Below are 19,728 nucleotides of genomic sequence, written 5' to 3'. Positions count from 1 at the left end.
TTTTCCGGCTTCATCATTCATTCGTGTTTTTTCAACTGATTTTTATCAAAAATTTTCTATTTTTTACTATTTAGATGTATTTAGCGTGCCTCTATTCAAAATGTAAAAGTTTATCTAAATGTTAAAAAAAATGTCTAAAGACGAACATACGCACAGCTATATATAACTTTTCTATCTAAAAATCTTATGTTAAAACTGACAACCAAACAAGGTGTAAATAACCTTTTTTTGACTCTACATTCATTTCAATTGTAGCTGTCCCCCTTCTTACTTTGTCATGTCTCCATCAAACTAAGGCGGCCGGCAAAACGCTCTCTCTCTCTCTCTCACACACACACACACACACACAAAATATAGATAATTTGGACCGGTACTATATTTTTGAATTGATTTTTGATCGGGTCAAGGGTAACAAGTATGTTTCCTTGTGCACGTCGTTTACATTATGTTTTGATAATTTTGCTCCCGTCTTCATAATTATAATTGATTCCGTCTTTGTTATGGCACTTTTAATTACTTTCATTACAAACTTTAAATGTTATAACTTTTATTGTACTCACTTATTATAAAATTAGTATTTTTAGAATCTACTCAACAAGATATATCAACAAGAATCCTTATTGTACATGAAATTATGAATAGATATAAAATTAACTTTTAAGCCGTTATGAATTGTTATTTTAAGGGTTACATGTTTTTTCAACTTTCAATAACAAAAATAGGTATCACATTTTTAGATAATTATGTTGGAAATGGTTTTTTTTTTTTTTAAATAAAAACATCGTTAGTCACAGAGCAGGTGTTTTTTTTTTGAATTTTAAGTTTGTAGATGGACCTATGAAAATGTGCACTTTTTATGTGTATTCAATTCTGAACAGTTAATCTTAGAACATGAGTATGTTTTGGGTATTAAGTATCTTGATGGATCTCTTCAAAGAAAGAAGTATGTTGATGGATGATCAACCTATAAAAATGTGTACTTTTCTAGGTATTATGGATATCCTTAGAACATGTGTAGTTTATTTTGATAGAAGTTATATTAATATTTTTGGGTGCCACCTCCAAATTAAAATCCTAGCTCTGCCATTGGATGAAAGAATGTCTATGTGTGTGACATGTGTGGTGGGAAGAAAAGAAAAGAGATCGCAAAGAAATTAAAGAAAAGAGGTGTGTGAGAGAGAGGGCAAGGATGGAGAGGTGTTAGAGAGTCATAGAGAGAGGCAACAAGGTCTTTGCAACAAATCAATTCCATGACACTGAAATTAACAGCCCCTTTGGATGGAGGGACTTCACAAGAAAGAAAGAAAAATGGTTATGGTTTCTACTTTTTAGCCAAATTACTGATTTGGATTCAGCATTTTGGTGAGAAATAAAAAGAAAAAATACAAAAATAAAATTTTTTGATTGGCTCTTTTCCTTTCTCACCCAATCACACAAAAAAAAATTGTGAGATTTTGGGAGAAAGAGCTCCCTTTCTTATCTCACCCTTTCTCACTATCCGAAAACATCACTCCATGAAAATAGTTATACTCCTTTCCACTGAACTGATATTTCCCCTGGGTTTTATTTCTTTACTACATAGTAGGCGCGGTCTATTTGTCAAACTCTGGGTTTTGGTGAGAAATAAAAAGAAAAATACAAAAATAAAAATTTTTGATTGGCTCTTTTCCTTTCTCACCCAATCACACAAAAAAAAATTGTGAGATTTTGGGAGAAAGAGCTCCCTTTCTTATCTCACCCTTTCTCACTATCCGAAAACATCACTCCATGAAAATAGTTATACTCCTTTCCACTGAACTGATATTTCCCCTGGGTTTTATTTCTTTACTACATAGTAGTCGCGGTCTATTTGTCAAACTCTGGGTTTTGCCTCTAAACTCCTTTCCATGGGTGTGTTCGTTTCTTGGTAAGTTTGCTTTCTTTCTTTTGGTTGCTTACAACATGCAAAAAAAAGGGTTCAGCTTCTCTCCATACCTAATTTCTCCATGCTCTTCCATAGTCTCATTTTGTGTGCTCATTCCGAGCTCACAAGTATGATCCCCCCCGTTCATTTCGTAGAACACCCAATGAAGATTATGCTTGTGGAAAGTCATTTTGATCGCATATGAATAGATACGTGGATAAGTTGTATTTTGTTCTGTAAGTTATAAGATTTAAGTTTAAAATATATTTGCTCTTGATTTTACGTAATAAAGTGCAACTTGTTTGCATGTCTATCCATATTCGAACAAATTGTTTTTTTGCTTCTTTTTCATGCATTATGCGAGATGAATGGTTCAGACAGGATTGTGGATCCTCAATGAATCTGTAAAATATGAGCATGGAGGGGTATGAATAGGGGTTGATTCTTTTTTTTTCCTTCTTTAATTATCTGTTTTGGTTGAGTTGTTTGGAAATTCACTCCCAAAAGTAAACCGGAAATTTGCACATCTTTCTATTTTTTTTGGCCTGATAAGTTTCTAGTGTTTTTTTTGTTGAAAAATGCTTAGTTTGATCAGTTAAGAACTTTTAATCTCTCTCTGTTCTATCCGTATGCATGGATATAAGTACGGATTAGATAAGTGTTTTGAAGCATCTACGGCATCATTCTTTGGGTATGGGACTAATTCAATTTTCTTGAAATTTAAGTCCAACATTCTCCTCTATTGACGCAACTTCTTCTTTAGTTTTTTTTAAGGTCGGACAAATAATTGAAATTTTTCGTTTGAATTAGTTCTGTTTAAGATATAAGATTTGTTTCCTAGCAAGTCACACAAGTTTAACCCAGTGTTGGATGTGGTTAATGAGAAAATTAAGAAGAAAATACTATGGAAGTGTTGAGTATGCTTGCTTTCCTTTTGCTTTATAGATTCCTCTACAACTCCATGATCCAACATGTTCCAAGGATTCTGAACTGTAGCCTTCTTTGTATTTTCTTCAACAACTGACGAGTGATTGTTGGTTCTCGTCTCTTCAACTCTCTCTCTTTATATATATAGCTTGAAGAGTGATTTTGACAAAAAGGCACAGGAGAAGAGTGCAATTGCTAAGGATGTTACTGAAGTAAGCTTTTTTTCGTTATTTTCTTACCTTTTTCTTGAGCCTAGCTAATAAGATCATGGGCGCTGCTTAGTGGATTATTCTTGTTGCTTTGACTTGTGCAGTTGATAGGTAAAACACCACTTGTGTACCTCAACAAGGTCGTGGATGGCTGTGTTGCTCGTGTTGCTGCAAAGCTAGAGATGATGGAACCCTGCTCTAGTGTAAAAGATAGGTACGGATAGATACCTCTTGTTCTTGAGCCGGATGATTTCTGCTTTATTTTGCTTTATAGTACCTCAAAGATGACCGTAAGACACAGATTTAACTGTATCATGAAACTACCAAATAGATTTTGATGTAGAAAATTATTCCTGGCATGCAGGATCGGATATAGTATGATACAAGATGCTGAGGACAAGGGCCTCATTAAGCCTGGTGAGGTTAGTCCAAAGCCGTCTTGCTTTCCTATTTTTTTTAATTTATTTTCTCAATTTGAGTTTTTTTCCGAGGTGGATTCTATATTTGTTAAATGGACTCTATTTTAATGGGACTTAATATCTGGACCTCAATTATCTACTATGTACTATGTAAATACTTTTTTTTGAAAAAAAATCTACTACGTAAATTGTAGATTTCTCCTCTTTTTGTTATTTAGTTTAGTTAACAGCGTGAGCCTTTTAAGTCCAGTGTATTTGTTTCTCGTTCTTTTTAGCATGCATTGGATTTGTTACTGTTTCTCATAACTAGTCTCAGACAATGATGTGCCTAGTGATTAACTATTAAGTAGATGAATGTAAAGGAGTTCTTCAAATTACAGCGATCATACCTATTTACTCTGTGCTGTTACTTCTACTATGTTGATATGAACCTTATGAACCTGACACACTGTTTCTGTGTTGCTGAAGAGCGTCCTCATTGAGCCAACCAGCGGTAATACTGGCATTAGTTTGGCGTTTATGGCAGCAGCTAAGGGTTACAAGCTAATCATTACCATGCCTGCTTCTATGAGTATGGAAAGGAGAATCATTCTCCTAGCTTTTGGAGCTGAGTTGGTTCTTACGGATCCCAGTAAGGGCATGAAAGGGGCTGTTCAAAAGGCAGAAGAGATAAAAGCAAAGACCCCAAACGCCTATATTCTTCAGCAATTTGAAAACCCTGCCAACCCGAAGGTATTGATTGCGCGAGTACTTTATGAGTATCTCTATTACCAGCTCACATGTTAGTGCCAGATTGGAAGATAAGTAATTTGATTGATATCATCTGTTTAGATTCATTATGAAACCACTGGACCAGAGATCTGGACATGCTCCGGTGGCAAAGTTGATGCCCTAGTTTGTGGGATAGGTACTGGAGGAACAGTTACAGGTGCAGGAAGGTACCTAAAAGAGCAAAACCCTGACCTTAAGGTCAGCTTTTCTAATCACCGATTTGGTTAGGAGACTTAGTATTTTTCTCAATTCACTTCTTGTTCCCTCTCTCTCTCTCTCTCTCTCTCTCAGCCAATCAATGCTCTCATGTCTTGATTTGGGTTGCCATTCTTTATTCATGTTCAGTTGTATGGCGTAGAACCAGTTGAAAGTGCAGTTTTATCTGAGTTTTCAGACACCAAGTGGGTACAAACACTAAGTAGGTTAGGATCGTAGAGAGAGAATATAAGACACAGGATATATTAGGAAAATTCTTGAACTGATATCTCCCTAACTTACTAACTTGCTTACAACGGTGAGAAGCTCAGCTATATATAGGCAGCCAAGACATCTGCTTACATCACTGCATGCATCACAACACAGTAACACACATATAATTGCTACAGTAGTTTACAGACAAACTACTATACACTTTTAGACTAAAGCCTAAAGCTACTGAAGACTGTCAAACTACGTACAACCAAATATCAAGACTAACAATAGTAAAACATAATAATTTCACCCTGTTCAGAAAAGGCTGAAACTTTATAGAACGCAAAAGGGACAGCTGGCTTGAACACATTGGTGTTATTCTGATTCACTATTTCCAGAAGAGTCTTCGGTCCTGTCTGTGAGGTGATACTGATCTAAAAGATAGCGGATATTTTGGCGCCATTCTTCCGGATAAGTATCATTGAATTTCCAATTTGCAGACTCATAATGGAGGAGAGATGAGGGAACGTCTGTGAGTGCCAATCCATTGAGTGAACACAGTGTTTGAGTTATGACAAGATAATTTCCACTGTCGATCCACTTTCCTTGGGTCACTGGATATGTTGAAAGGAATATAGTGTGATATGCCTTTCGCCAGGTGATAGAACCATCTGAATTAGGGTGACTCCTGTTGTTGCGACTTGTTCAAAAGGCAAACTGGAGATCTTCATCTGGATTGCTGGGGGTGCTCCTGAATTTCTGTTGCCAGAATGGTATGCTTCCAAAGAGCAAAAGAAATTTCAGGAAGTAATCTTCTGGAGGATGGACTTGACTGAACGCCGCATGAGCCAGATATACCAAGACTGCTGATTTATTAAAAAAGATACTTATAGTATAGATATCAACTAAATACCACAAGAGAAGATAAGCTTCTTTCTTAAAATGAAAAACATTATGGTAGGAGATTTCAAACGGAGTAAGGAAAGGATAGACAGGATGAAAAGGTAGACCTTTTATGGGACACTCATCAAGACCATACTTGAAAATACAGAGATGTTGAAGGTTTTGACACATTTGGACACATCTAGAAAGAAGGGTTAATTCTAAAAGATGACACTGAAGGTGGACAGGAAAATTGATCGGATGGAAACAGGAAATCATGGGAAAACAACCAGGAACAAAGGGATGTGGTTTTGTTTTGGAAAACTGGTTGATTTCTTTTTTGAGCCTTGATAAAAAATCAGGGAGGACATTTGTTTTTCCTTTTATGTGAACAGCATCAAAACTCCAATTGGAAAACCAATTTGCCCATCTGAGTAACTGTGCCTTTGGAAGGTGTTTCTGTTTGAACTTGAGCATGTTGGGAAAGCTCATCATATCAGTCTCAATGAGGAAATGATGACCGATTAGATGAAACTCAAACTTTTCAATGCTCTTCTTGATGGCCAGAATTTCTTTGTAAGTGGAGTGGTAATGAAGTTCTGCTGGAGAGAAAGCACCACTCTTGTAACCACAAATTCTGCGTTTTTGTTATGTATTTTCTTCCAAAAGAACTGCTCCCCAATACAGATCAGAGGCATCTGTCTGAAGGACTCTCTTTCCATCTGAAGGTATGGTTAATGGTTGAAGGGTTTTGGCTATGGTTTTGAGGTCTTTGACGGCTTTAGTGCAGTGGGTTGACCAGGGAGGAGGAATTTTCTTTAGTAGAGCTGAGAGAGGGGTACGGTATTGAGCAAGGTTGGGGATGAAATCAGCCATATAGTTAACAATTCCAAGAAATTGCTGAACTTGTTTGACTGTGAGGTTTTCATCTGAAAAGTGGTCAAGCTGGGAGGCTATATGAGGCTGGAGGGTATATTGACCTTTAGAGATATGCATCCCTAAAAAATCAATTTCAGGTTGGGCCAAAAGCATCTTTTTTTCTGAGAGCATAATGCCTTGGGTTTGGACAAGGGAATGAAAAAGTTGTAGTAAAACAACATGGGATTCAATATCTGGGGAGAAGAGTAAGATATCATCAATGTAGACAAGAGCTGTGGATAATATAGGAGCAAATACCCGAATCATGGCATTTTGAAATAATGATGGAGCTGTCTTGAGACCAAAGGGCATGACTGTCCACTGAAAGTGGTGATCTGGAATGCAAAATCCAGTTTTGGGACGATCATCGGGATGAATGCCAAGTTGCCAGAAACCTGCTTTCAGATCAAATTTGGAGAAAATCTGAGCTTTAGGCAAGTTTGCAAAAAGAACACTTCTTCGAGGAAGAGGGAACTTATTATCCTGCAAAAAATGATTAAGAGGCTGGTAATTGATAACCAGTCGAAGTTTTTCTCTTATCTGCTCTGTTCTTTTGTTGACATAAAATGCTTCACATGCCCATTGAGAGGTTGTGGGCTCAATCAAACCTTCTGATTGAAGTTGCTGAAGTTCTTGAAGAGCAAGCTGGTAGTGTTCTGGGTTCATTCCATGATGGGTAGCTTTGGTGGGGTTAATGTCTTCATTTTTCTTAAAGGGAAGAGAAATGAAGAAATCTGAATTTTTCCAAAGCGGGTTGGAACATTTGGTGAGAAACTGGGAATGGGATTCAGCACAGGAAGTTTGGATTATGGCTTCTTTAATGGTGGAGAAAGTTTGTATGGAAAAGAGATTTGGTTGGGTGGTCCAGGGTAACAAATAGTTTTTGTATTTCAAACCTTTTTTGAGCCAGGAAACTTTGCTGAGATTTTGGAGAATATCGAAGCCTAACAATAAATCTTTCCCTGGGAGATCAGAACCATAGACTTGATGTTTTATGGTGTATCCAGGAAAAAGTTGAATGGAAATAGGCTTACTTATCAGAGTGATAACAAATGTTTCTCCATTGGCTGCTGTAAAGGGTCTGAAACAAGACTGCCAGTAAGACCTGGGGAGAATTGCTGGGTTGAGAATGGAGGCTGCTGCACCAGTATCAAAGAAAGCGATGACTGGTATAGGTTTCTCATATTTTCCAAGCAAGATTTTGACCTTGGCTAAAGGTTGAGCCAGCATGATGTTGGGGAACCCAATTGTTTGGACTTCATAAGGGAATGAGTCAGGATCATCAGAAGAGTCATCTGATTCTGCTGAATCGTCTGAGTCATTAAAAGTGAATGCAAGAATTGCTTCATCTGTTGCTTCATCGTCGATGGAAAACAGAGATTCGATATCAGCATCTTCAAAGTCATCATCAACGAGAGCCAAAGAGTTCACCATTTTGTCTCTTGCTGCCTTATTTGGACACTGTTTTGCATAGTGCCCCTTCTTTCCGCATATGTAGCAGCGATCAGACTTTCGCTGCCCTCTGAACTTTTTCTTCTTGAAAAATTTCCATTTTCTCCGGCGTGGGGACTTACCAGATTTTGGAAACTTTGAAAACTTGCCAGGAGATTGAAACTTCCATTTCTGAAAGTGTTTGGACTTCCGGTATGGAGGACGGCAAGTGCACTTCTTGTCTTTGCATTTTATGGATAAGTCGGGTCGGTCACATGCTTTACCAAGAAGTTTTCCCTGTTCTTCAAGAGTTCTGAGGAATTTCTGGTGATTGCACAATTTTTCCAAGGCAATCAAAGAATGCTGGTAAATACCACCAAGAGATGTTGCATTCAGCGTCAATCCTTTTGTCTGGAGGAGCCTTGTTGTCTCATTTCCCAATGGTTCAGGAAGGGAATTGAGAAAAGCTTGCTTGAGATTGACATCATCCATTCCGTTGAGAATATAAAATCTCTGAGACATACGGTCATATGAGTCTCGAGATCTTTCCTTTTAAATGAACAGCATCTCATGCTGAGATATTCTTCTCGAACGAATTCCTTTGTGTTGTTGTGGTCTCCAAGAAACTCAGTATGCAGAACTGAGATGAATTGATCAAGAGTTGGCAGCTGTTTGAGTTGTAACTGTCGGTATTCACCGAGAGCTAAGAACCATTGACGTAGGCGGCCAAGAAATTTTGCTGTACACTTGGTAATGACATCACTGAGTGTAGCATTAGGAGAGAGCATAGCAGCTGTGCACCAAGCATGAATTTCATAAAGTTTATCCAACCATTTTGATGGGGGAATGGTGTCAAAAGAGAAACCTTGGGTATGCATATTAGAGTGTGAGAAGGAATCAAAGGTTGGAATTTCAGGGGGTGTGTCAAACTCAGGACCTTCTTCAATGATGGGATCTTCAACATGTTCTTCTGGGTTTTCAGGTTTCATCATGAAAACAGTAGGAATTGGCATAGAGTTTGTGGATTCAGTATCTGAATCAAACTCAATGGTTGGTTCAGGAGATGGGGTTTCTGGTATAGTGGCTAAAGTATGTAGGAGAGTGGAGATTGGATTTTTATGAAGGTTAGGAGTTGGCTGAACCATTAACTGGGGTGACTTGGAGTTTGGATCGGATGGGTTAAGAGGAGTGGAGGTAGTTGGAGTAGAGGTCGATGTAGATGGTGGAGATGGAATTGTTGGAGGCTGGACAGGTTTTATCTGGGGTTTTGGGAAAGGAAGTTTTGGTGGAGATGGTCTTTTTGGTGGAGGAAGAAAAGCTGATGAGCTCCCAAAGATATTGGACTCACCAAATCCTGAAGTAGGATTTATAGGTAAGGGTTGAGACATTTGAGGATACCCAAACAAACTTTGTTGAGAAGAAGATGTAAACATATCAAATGGGCTTTTTTGTTGAAAATTTTGCTGAGCTTGGAGAGAATGAAGCTAGTTCTTGAGATGCTTCATTTCAGCATCCTTATGGTAAAAAGCTGCTGAAAATGCTTGGTTGGCATAGGCCATCTGGAGAAGTTGTAGGGAGGTGTTCCCGAGCAGAGACATTTAGTCGCCGAACACGTGATGTTTAGGAGTGCAAGGTGAATACGACGGGATTCATCGCCGGGCAGTATGGTGAACGGAAGTACGGATCAGTAGTATGGAAAGTCATTGATCTATGAAGTCTGTTCGACTAGTTAAAGGTCAATGGCAAGTGAAGCCAGTGGCGTGAAACTAAGCTGTTCGGCAGATAGTGACATTCTTATTACTGCTTGGACCAGATTACATATGAAGTCATTGGTCCAGGCAGCCTGTTCGGCAACGAGATTGCCAAACAAGGAAACAACCCCAAATTAATTGTTGTAACATGGGGAACATTCTGGAAGAATCCAGAATGTTGTTATTCCATTAAGGAATAAGATCCCATGAATAAAGGATCTGAGAAAGATACCCAATGAGAATGGGATGTTCGGCCAGTAAAGGAAAAGAATCCTAAAAAGGACTCTTTTCCATTAAACTGATAAAGGAAACGAGAATCCTTGATATCCTTGGTTTCCTATACGAGTTGGGAGTCCTATGGAAACAGGGATGCTTGGGAAACAAGCATACACGAGATCTATAAATATGAGGTGAACCTAGAGGAAAGAGGTACGCAATAGACTGCATTATTATTGCTTTCCTACTGATAATTAGGGTTTTGTTCTTAGTACGTGATACTAACAAAGGCATCGGAGGGCCTTTGCCACGAGAGGCAAAGGTGCACTCACCCCCTGTCTATTTTGCAGATTAGGGTTCAGACGTCGAGCTAGGGTTCCGGTGAAGAGGCACGAATAAGCCGTTGCAATCCAGTTGAACCGAAGCATCAATTGTTTTCATCCCCCTACAATTGGCGCCGTCTGTGGGAAGGAACAGATTTTTTGAAGAAAGTAATCATGACGGAAGAAAATCCAGTCACACCGTTTAGTCCAAAGGACCAGTTGGGTGGAGGAAGAGATAAATCTCCACCAGGTGCTCCGAGAAAGCCCACTGGTAGACATGACAGAGAAAACTCCAAAGAAAAAGGAGACAAAACTGCTACTGGTTCCACAAGAAGGAGCAAGTCTCATCGACGAGAGGAGTCAGATACTCGTTCAAAGAGTATACACAACGATGATGACGTCCTTGATAAAAAAAGAAGAGAAATCGAGGAATATGCTCGTTTAATAAGAAAACGAGAGTACGAGATACGAGAGTTGCAGAAGGTACGAGAGCACCCCGAGGATTCTGGACTCTCTCGACGGAATTCCCAAAGGGACGGACGGGCCCTGGTGATTCATGAACAGACTCATTCACGCAGAAGGGGGAGTAGAAGTCCTGTTATAGGGCGTCATAAGGCTTCTCCACGAAAAAGGGGAAGAAGAAGTAGAAGCCGAACACCAGAGAGAAAGACTTCTTCACGAAAAAGGAGAAGCAGAGATCGAAGTTCTACCCCCGAGGAAGAGGATACGAGAAAGCATCATCGAGACAGGTACGAGAGACCTGATGCTGATTGGGCCGAAGCTTCAGCCCACAATTTGAAGGAAAAAGAGGATGGGACAATGACTGCACGAGAAGCAGCACGCAAGGCCCTGAGTAATATTGCGGCCTCCCCCTTTACAAGGAGGCTACAAGAAGCGAGATTGCCGAGCAGAGTGAAGCACGGGGCGTTCGTACTTTACGAGACAAATACGGATCCCGTGGCTCACATACAGCATTATCAACAGGCCATGTTTATGCATGAGGGGGATGATTCCATCTTGTGCAAGATGTTTCCCTCTAGTCTTGGCAAAGTGGCTTTGTCCTGGTTTCATAAACTGGCCCCACGATCCATACGAGGATGGAGGCAGTTGGCAGAGGAATTCACTGCTCGGTTCTTGACAAGCAGAAAAGCCCCGAAGACTTTTGAAAGTCTTTCCACCATGAAGCAGGAGGAGAACGAACAGATCAGGGATTATGCAAAGAAGTACTGGGAGACTTTCAACGAGATTGAAAGTTGTAGTGAGGAGTACGCAATTGCAACATTCAAAACTGGTTTACCTGTTCGGGGAGAGCTGCGCCGTTCATTGAATAAACATCCGGTAGCCACCCTGGCTAAATTGATGGAACGGATAGAACAACATGCCAGAATGGAGGATGACATACTCCGTGAGGACGGCAGAATAATTGCCGAACAGCCAAAGGCACCTGCTAAAAAGGTGGAGAAGCCAGAACCCAAGACTTACAGAGATAGAAAGGAGTACGGGCAGAATAAGAAGGAGTCATACAAAGAAAAGCAAGCTCCAGACCCTAAATCCTTCTTTTCTATCACTACAGTTTGGAAGGAGCCAATCTACAGGATTCTTTATCGAATAAAGAATCAACCATATTTCAAATGGCCTCCGAGTCTAGGAGGAGACAAAGATGCAAAACGTGCTACGAATCAGCACTGCAGTTATCATAAGGATTGGGGCCATATGACAGAAGATTGTGAGACATATAAAAGGCACCTTGATGATTTAGTCTCTCGGGGCTATCTTAAGGAATTTATCCAGGAGGACCCTAAAGAGAAAGGGAAAGCCATGGAGTTGGGTTACGAACAAAACCCTAAAGGCGTCATCCATATGATACATGGATTGGCCACACCTTACACGAGAAGTGAGGTTAGGCTATTTCAGAGGCAAGTCAAGCATGATCAGCATGTGATGCGGCTGGGAAACAAGAGGGGGCGAGAGACCGATGTATGCAAAGAGAGCATGGCATTCAGTGATGAGGATTTGGGGGAGGTCCAAATACCCCACAATGATGCATTGGTCGTAACCCTACGAGTTGGGGAATACGACATCGAAAGAATTCTAGTGGACTCGGGGAGCTGTACAGAGGTATTGTACTACGATGCATTCAAGAAGATGGGGCTGGCACAATCAGACTTAGAACAGTCTACAACGCCTCTTATTGGGTTCGGTGCAGGAGCAGTTTGGCCCCTTGGAAAAGTGACATTACCTGTTCGGGCCGGATCAGTGGTGCTAAGAACGGACTTTTTAGTGGTCGATGTCCCTTCTTCCTATAACGCGATTATAGGGAGGACATGGTTGCATAAGATGAGAGCAGTCTCCTCGACTTATCACCAGATGGTAAAATTCCCAGGATCAAATGGGATTGAAGTTCTTAAAGGCAACCAGAAGGTGGCGCAACAATGCTTGATTTCCATCATCAAAACAGCCCCAAAAGTCCACCATGTTCATACACTGGAAGTACCAGATCAACCAACCATCGAAGATGTTGGAAGAAGCCCGACTGAAAAAGTGGTAGAGGGCTTGGAGAAGATTCAGATCAACGAGATTGATCCTGAAAGATATTTTTTGGTTGGGGAATCACTACCAACAGATGAAAAGGCCGAATCGATAAAATTCTTGAAAGAGCATATTGATGTTTTTGCATGGGTGCCTGAGGAAATGCCTGGGGTGGATGCAGATGTGATCTGTCACCATCTAAACATCGACCCACAGCACAAGCCGATCATTCAGAAGAAACGAAGGGCAGCCGTGCAGCATGTAGATGCAGTGATTGAGGAGGTAGATCGTTTGTTGGAAGCCAAAGCAATACGAGAAGTCTATTACCCCGAGTGGTTGTCCAACACTGTTGTAGTAAAGAAGAAGAATGGAAAGTGGCGTGTCTGTGTGGACTTCACAGACCTAAACAAAGCGTGTCCTAAGGATAGTTTTCCTTTGCCCAGGATTGACCAGTTGGTTGATGCAACCTCTGGTTACGAGCGAATGAGTTTTCTCGATGCATATCGAGGATATCATCAGATTGCTATGTTTGAACCTGATCAAGAGAAGACTTCCTTCATCACACCTCGAGGATTATACTGCTACAGTGTCATGCCGTTTGGACTGAAGAATGCTGGGGCTACATACCAAAGACTTGCAACCATCATGTTCAAAAATCTCATTGGGAAAACTTTAGAAGTTTACATTGACGATATGGTGGTGAAAAGTCGAGAAAAAGGAGGGCATATCACTGATTTAAGAGAAGTCTTTGACATTTTGAGGAAATACAAGTTGAAACTCAACGCCTCGAAGTGTGCGTTTGGAGTTGGTTCAGGAAAGTTCTTGGGCCATTTGGTAACCATAAGGGGGATAGAGGCAAATCCCGAACAAATTGATGCTTTGCAGAGATTACAGAGTCCCAAAACTACCAAGGAAGTCCAGAGGCTGACAGGAATGGCAGCAGCATTGAACAGATTCATCAGCAGGTCAAGTGACAAGTGCAGACCCTTTTTTCAGTTACTGAAAAAGAGGGAGGGATTTGAATGGGGAGCTGAATGTGAGCAGGCCTTCCAAGACCTGAAAAAGTACTTGGCCGAACCCCCATTATTGTCAACTCCACAGCCAGGTGAGTCCTTAATTCTGTATTTAGCTGTTTCCGAGCACGCAGTTAGTGCAGTCTTATTGAGGGATTTGGGGATCGAGCAAATCCCCATTTATTATGTTAGCAAGACATTATTGGATGCAGAGACGAGATATCTGCCATTAGAAAAACTTGTCCTGGCACTTAGGACAGCAACTAGGAAATTGCCACACTACTTCCAAAGCCATAAGGTTGTGGTTCATACCGAGTATCCATTAAAATCACTGCTTCGAAAGGCAGATTTCTCGGGAAGGATCTCGACGTGGTCTGTGGAGCTGAGCCAGTATGATCTCGAATATCAGCCACGAACAGCAATTAAAGGCCAAGTGTTGGCTGATTTTGTGGCAGAGTTTTCCCCCACTGTAGCTCCCTTGCCTCCTACGAGAAAGGAGCAGGCGGCTAACACATCATCCTTGAAGGATCAACCTTTTGCCGAACAGGATCCTAAAGAATGGAAGCTATTCGTTGATGGATCAGCATGTAATACTGGTTCTGGAATTGGAATTGTCCTTTTTCCTCCTCAAGGAGTTCTGATTGAACTCTCTGTTCGGCTTGGATTTAGTGCATCCAATAATGTGGCTGAATATGAAGCACTCTTGGCAGGACTGAGAAGTGCGAAAACCCTTAAAGCAGAGCGGGTAAGGGTGTATTGTGATTCCCAGCTTGTTGTGAATCAACTGTCCGGCGAGTACGAGACTCGAAATGAAAAGATGGTGGCCTACGTGCAGGCAGCCAAGGACCTGCTTGATACCTTCGAGAGGGTATATATTGAGCAAATAAGTTCAGGACAGAATGCTCATGCGGATTCCTTAGCATGGTTGGCTGCGGCTGTTCCTACTGAGTTCAAAAGGAAGGTAGCAGTTGAATATCTGAATGAGCCGAGCATTGGGAGGAGTGTAGACTTGGTCTTGGACGTGAACCAAGGACCAAGTTGGATGGACCCAATAATAGAGTTCTTACGAGACGAGATACTCCCTTCTGATAAGAAGGAGGCCCATAAGATAAGAGTCAAATCTGCTAGGTTTTGGATGTCCCCAGAGGGTAAGTTGTACAGGAAATCCTTTACAGGTCCTTATTTGCTATGCGTACATCCTGAGATGGTACAGAAGTTCCTTCATGAGATCCACGAGGGAACATGTGGGAGCCATGCTGGAGGGAGATCCATTGCTCACCGAGCAATTACTCAAGGCTACTGGTGGCCACACATGCAAGAAGATGCAAAAGTTTATGTAAAGATTTGTGAGAAGTGTCAGAAATTCTCACCAATGATTCGAACACCTGCTGAGGATCTGGTGCCTTTGACGAGTCCCTGGCCTTTTGCCCGATGGGGAATGGATATCGTAGGTCCATTGCACAAAGCAACTGGGAATCGAAAATTCCTGCTTGTAGCAACTGATTATTTTACGAAGTGGATTGAGGCAGAACCATTAGCCAAAATCACTGAACCTATGATAGAATGGTTCGTGTGGAAAAGCATCATCACTCGTTTTGGGGTCCCTTATTCATTGATTACGGACAATGGATCCCAATTTCAGAAGAAATTCAAGACTTTTTGTGCCCAGTATGGAATAAGAAATTATTATTCCACCCCAGCTTACCCTCAGAGTAATGGGCAAGCAGAGGCATCTAATAAAACTATCCTTGATGGAATCAAGAAAAGACTGGACAAAGCTAAGGGCAAATGGCCTGATGAGTTACCATTAGTTTTGTGGGCTCACCGAACAACGCCTAGGAGGTCTACGGGAGAGACCACCTATTCGTTGGCATTTGGAACAGAGGCTGTTATACCTCTGGAAGTGGGTCTGCCGACCAACAGGACAGCTTTGGTTGAAAGTGGAGGCAATGACATGGCCCTTGAAATTGAGCTTGATCTTGCCGAGGAGAAGAGAGAAAAAGCCTTGGTACATCTTGCTTCTTACCAAGAACAGCTGATGAAAAGCTACAACAAACATGTTCATCCTAGGGAATTTGGTGTTGGGGACCTTGTGCTACGAAAAGCGCTCGGCAATACCAAGGTGGCTAACGAAGGTAAGTTGGGGGCCAACTGGGAAGGCCCGTACAGAGTAACTGAAATTGTGGGCATAAGAGCCTATAGATTGGCAGATCTGGATGGTGATCCAATTCCAAGACCTTGGAATGTTCATAATTTACGAAAGTTCTTTGTTTAGAAGTATTAAAATTTGTTTTAGATTTGCACTACGTGATTGTGTGGGAATTACGAATATAGTTCCTTTGTTCTATTTTTGATTACTTTTTGGGGTACGAATAAACGCCCTCTTGCGTTTTGCAGATTATGAATAAAATCACTTATTTCATATAACTGTTGTGGTATTTAAATACGAACTACGAGTTTAGTCTCCTTTATTCGTATTGGGGAGCAGGGTATACCTTTTAAGTATGTGAAACTTAAAAGTTTTTAAGTATGTGAAACTTAAAACCAAGTACGTGACACTTAAACTAACTGCAGGTATGAAAACACTTATATGTTTTTTATAATACAAGTACGAAATACTTGTATGGACGTTCAAAGTACGAGATACTTATATGGTATTTTAAGTACGTGATACTTAAGAGACTATATTGGCTTGACTTAAATGTAAGCCAAATTCTTAAGTACGTGACACTTAACGAATACAAGTACGAGATACTTAAGTATGTGAAACTTGAGGAAATCCTTTATGATCAAGTGTTTGTATGACAACACTTGAAAGACTTGTAAAAAGCAATTGGCTTGGCTTACACCTATATGACTATATGAACCTTACGAATACAAGTATGAAAACACTTGTATGTACTAAAACTTGAAAACCAGTCCGAAAAACTGGTTTAACAAAAGTTTCTAAGTACGTGAAACTTAGATTCAGTACAACGACGTCCTGTTTCTAGGATCTGCTTGGGTACGAAATACTTATGCAGACACAAAATATATGATCAAACAAATCAATAGTACGAAATACTTGAGATTAAAGCAATGCATCCGAACAGATGTAATAAACAGAAGAGAGCCGAGCAAATGCCACAGAGGGCCGAATACCTGTTTGAGACAAAATATTAAAAGTTTGGGAGCCACACAGGGCCAAATGCTTATGGTCACGCAGGACCAGCAACCAAAAACAAGGAGTTCAGACAAGCCTACCAACAGTCAGTCCACATTCTGGACTTCCGGAACATCCGTATTAACCTGGGGACCTGCCCCATCATCTGCTGGATTCTCCTCCAACACTATGGGTTCATTGACTGCATCTTGAGCTGGGGACAGGACAGCCTGGGAACCAGATGGGATGTCTTCTTCTGCTCCAGTAAAATCTTCAATCTGCTGCTCAACATCATCTTCCAGAGGAACATCTTGCTGTTGGGAAGCTGCAGACCGGCTGCTCGGTAGTTCATTATCAGTCCACAATGGAGAGTCCTCAGCAACGCCAACCTTTGTTAAACAGGTTTCCCAGCAAGCAATCCAAATTTGATCTTGAAGAGCGGGAATCTGTTGAACATAGTTCGCAGTTGTGGTGTCAAATCCTTTCTGGTACCCATCCTCATATGCAGCTTTTTTGGCAGTATCAATCTCTGATAACGCCTGATTGAGGCTCTCTTCGGCAACTTCAAGTTTTTCCTTAGTTTGGTTGAAGTCAGATTTGGCCTTGTCTCTTTCTCTCTCCAGCCTGGTAACTGTTCGGAGCAGTCTGGTATTGTCATTCATCAGCCTCACCCTTTCTGCGTCTGCTTCTTGGTACTTTTTACCTAAAGTGACCATTTTTTGAATGAACTGGCAAAACACCGAACAGTAAGCAATAAGAATATCCAGTGGTGTATGAAATATGCACTAAGACTTATATGAAAAGATTAAATCACATTACCCTAATACCACTGACGAGTCCAGTGGCGACGAGCCGATCAGATGTAGCCTCAGATTCTTTCTGCATATCTACAGGGAGCAGTAAGCCTTGGGCAAGGGCAAGTGCTGTCTCCGAAGAGCTAGCACTATCCCCGACATGAACGGGACGATCTCCCCTAGTGAAGGGAGGCGTCCAAGTCTGAGGAAGGACTTCAGTGGTTGGAGAGATGGGATGATGAGTTTCGGTAACTGCTCCAGGAGCAGTACCGTCTTGACTGTCAGCTCTTGGACGTTTGTCTCGATGGAAGTCGGTGGCTTCTGTAGCAGTATCAACTTCCCGAGGAGAAGAAGATGACCGTGCAGATCCCCCCCTATTGCGACGTGAACGCGGGGGAGGGACGCCAGTTGATGCTACCCTATTGGTAGCACCTCGTCCCCGTGAGGAGACAGTAAGTAAAGAGCTAAGGTTGATGGGTTGGTGTGTCATTGTACCTGGAGTCGGAGGAGATCGAGAATATCCGGATGAGGAAGACTGACTGGTGATTGGGTGAAGAACAGGTTGTTGTTCGGTAATGACTTGCCTACGCCTAGATCTTCTGAGTACCACACGTGTTTGAGGTACACCGTCAGGGATAGCAATCTCGTCTGACTGACCGGCAACAGTGACACCAGCTTGTAGCCTTGTGTTTCGTGGTTGGGGGGCAGTGGAGGTAGAAGCAGCACTGGTGCTGGGATGAGCTAGTCTTCTATCAATGACTCCTCTGTATGAAGGTTCGTACCCCAGCAGCACGTCAGCGTCCCGACCCCGACCAGCTGTTCGGGTACCCGGCACTCCTGTATATTTAAGTACTTTGTTGATATCCTCTGTTCGGATATTGCTTGGTGTACGTCTGGGACGGTGGTTAGTGTTATCAGCTGCATCCAAAATGTTAAAATAAATAAGACATAAGGAAACGCTACGAGAAAGCAGTAAACAGAAACTTTCAGAATTAAGAAAATGAGGAGTATTACGTGGGTAGCCCCATATGTGGGGGCAGTGGAGCCCCACCACTTGACCATCCTCTCCTAGAGGTTCGAAAGCTCCAGTGACATAGAGAAAATCAACCTCATGGTCCCGAGCAGAATCTGGCAGGTTGAGCACGAGGCGCTTTTCTGCCCTTCTTACTTTGAAATAGTATGTGTTATAATCAGGGTTAAGTACAATGCTGTACCACCACTGAATATCCCAGATCCCCAGCTGGGTGCCTAGAATCCTATTCAAAGCAACTACCCCCATTATCAACCTAAACACATTTGTTGACACTTGCATTGGAGTGAGACGGTACCAACTCAGGATTTGACGAAGGAGTGGATGAAGGGGGAAACGGACCCCGCCTTCGACGATGGCTACGATTGGGATACACATTCTATCCCAAGAGCCACCGTCCCTATCTGCCCCTAGAGGGGCGAGTTCGAGACCAACATTTTCTGGAACGTTGTAATCCCTCCTAAATGCTGTCATGGCAGAAGGGGTCTCGCATAATTTCCTAAATTTACCGGGTTTAGGAAGGTTATCGTGTTCATCCGCCATGGATATACTCGAAGGAAGTGTAAAAATACGACTGGACGTGACTGAAACCCTAGAAGTGATCTACAAATTCGAGAATGAAATCTCAGATGGAAAATCTAAGCAGAGAAAATGGAGTTAAGAACGAGAATCTTAGAAGGGAACCGTGACGATTTCCTGAAACGCGATCGGGTTTTCAGAAGGCGGCGATGGCAGAAAAGCTTAGAGGGAAAGTCTCAAAGAAAGTTCGAGTGTTTTTGGGTAAAAACCCAAATGACCCCTTTTTGGGGTTTAAGAGGGAGAAACGGAGACGAAGCGTCCCCTCTTACGCCGTTACAGGAAAAGTAACGGGGAAAAGGGTTCTAACTAAACGGCGTATTGACGTCGTTTGAACAGAGTGGCAGATCACATTAAATGAAAAGCGTACGATAAGCACCACGTGGAGTCATTACCTCGAGATGGTATAATGACGGAGGCGCCAAAATACATCAATGAGATATTGAAATTATGGCTGCATGGGATCAGAAGAGTCTGGTCGTA

General features: G+C 41.6%; 1 protein-coding gene across 3 annotated transcripts in view; it reads left to right on the top strand.

Moving 5' to 3' along the window:
* LOC131325250 (cysteine synthase-like) overlaps positions 1-19,728 on the top strand; it is a 49,489-nt gene that overhangs the window by 8,423 nt on the left and 21,338 nt on the right. For all 3 annotated transcript variants that reach the window (XM_058357405.1, XM_058357403.1, XM_058357406.1), the window contains 6 exons: positions 2,979-3,042; positions 3,144-3,253; positions 3,404-3,461; positions 3,927-4,190; positions 4,290-4,427; positions 4,575-4,615. In XM_058357405.1, coding sequence (XP_058213388.1) covers positions 3,222-3,253; positions 3,404-3,461; positions 3,927-4,190; positions 4,290-4,427; positions 4,575-4,615 — 533 coding nt within the window. In that variant the 5' untranslated portion in view covers positions 2,979-3,042; positions 3,144-3,221. The remainder of the gene's footprint in view (positions 1-2,978; positions 3,043-3,143; positions 3,254-3,403; positions 3,462-3,926; positions 4,191-4,289; positions 4,428-4,574; positions 4,616-19,728) is intronic.

This window comes from Rhododendron vialii, chromosome 5a (assembly GCF_030253575.1).
Source record: "Rhododendron vialii isolate Sample 1 chromosome 5a, ASM3025357v1".
Classification (NCBI taxonomy): domain Eukaryota; kingdom Viridiplantae; phylum Streptophyta; class Magnoliopsida; order Ericales; family Ericaceae; genus Rhododendron; species Rhododendron vialii.
This window is presented reverse-complemented; position numbering and strand designations above follow the sequence as displayed.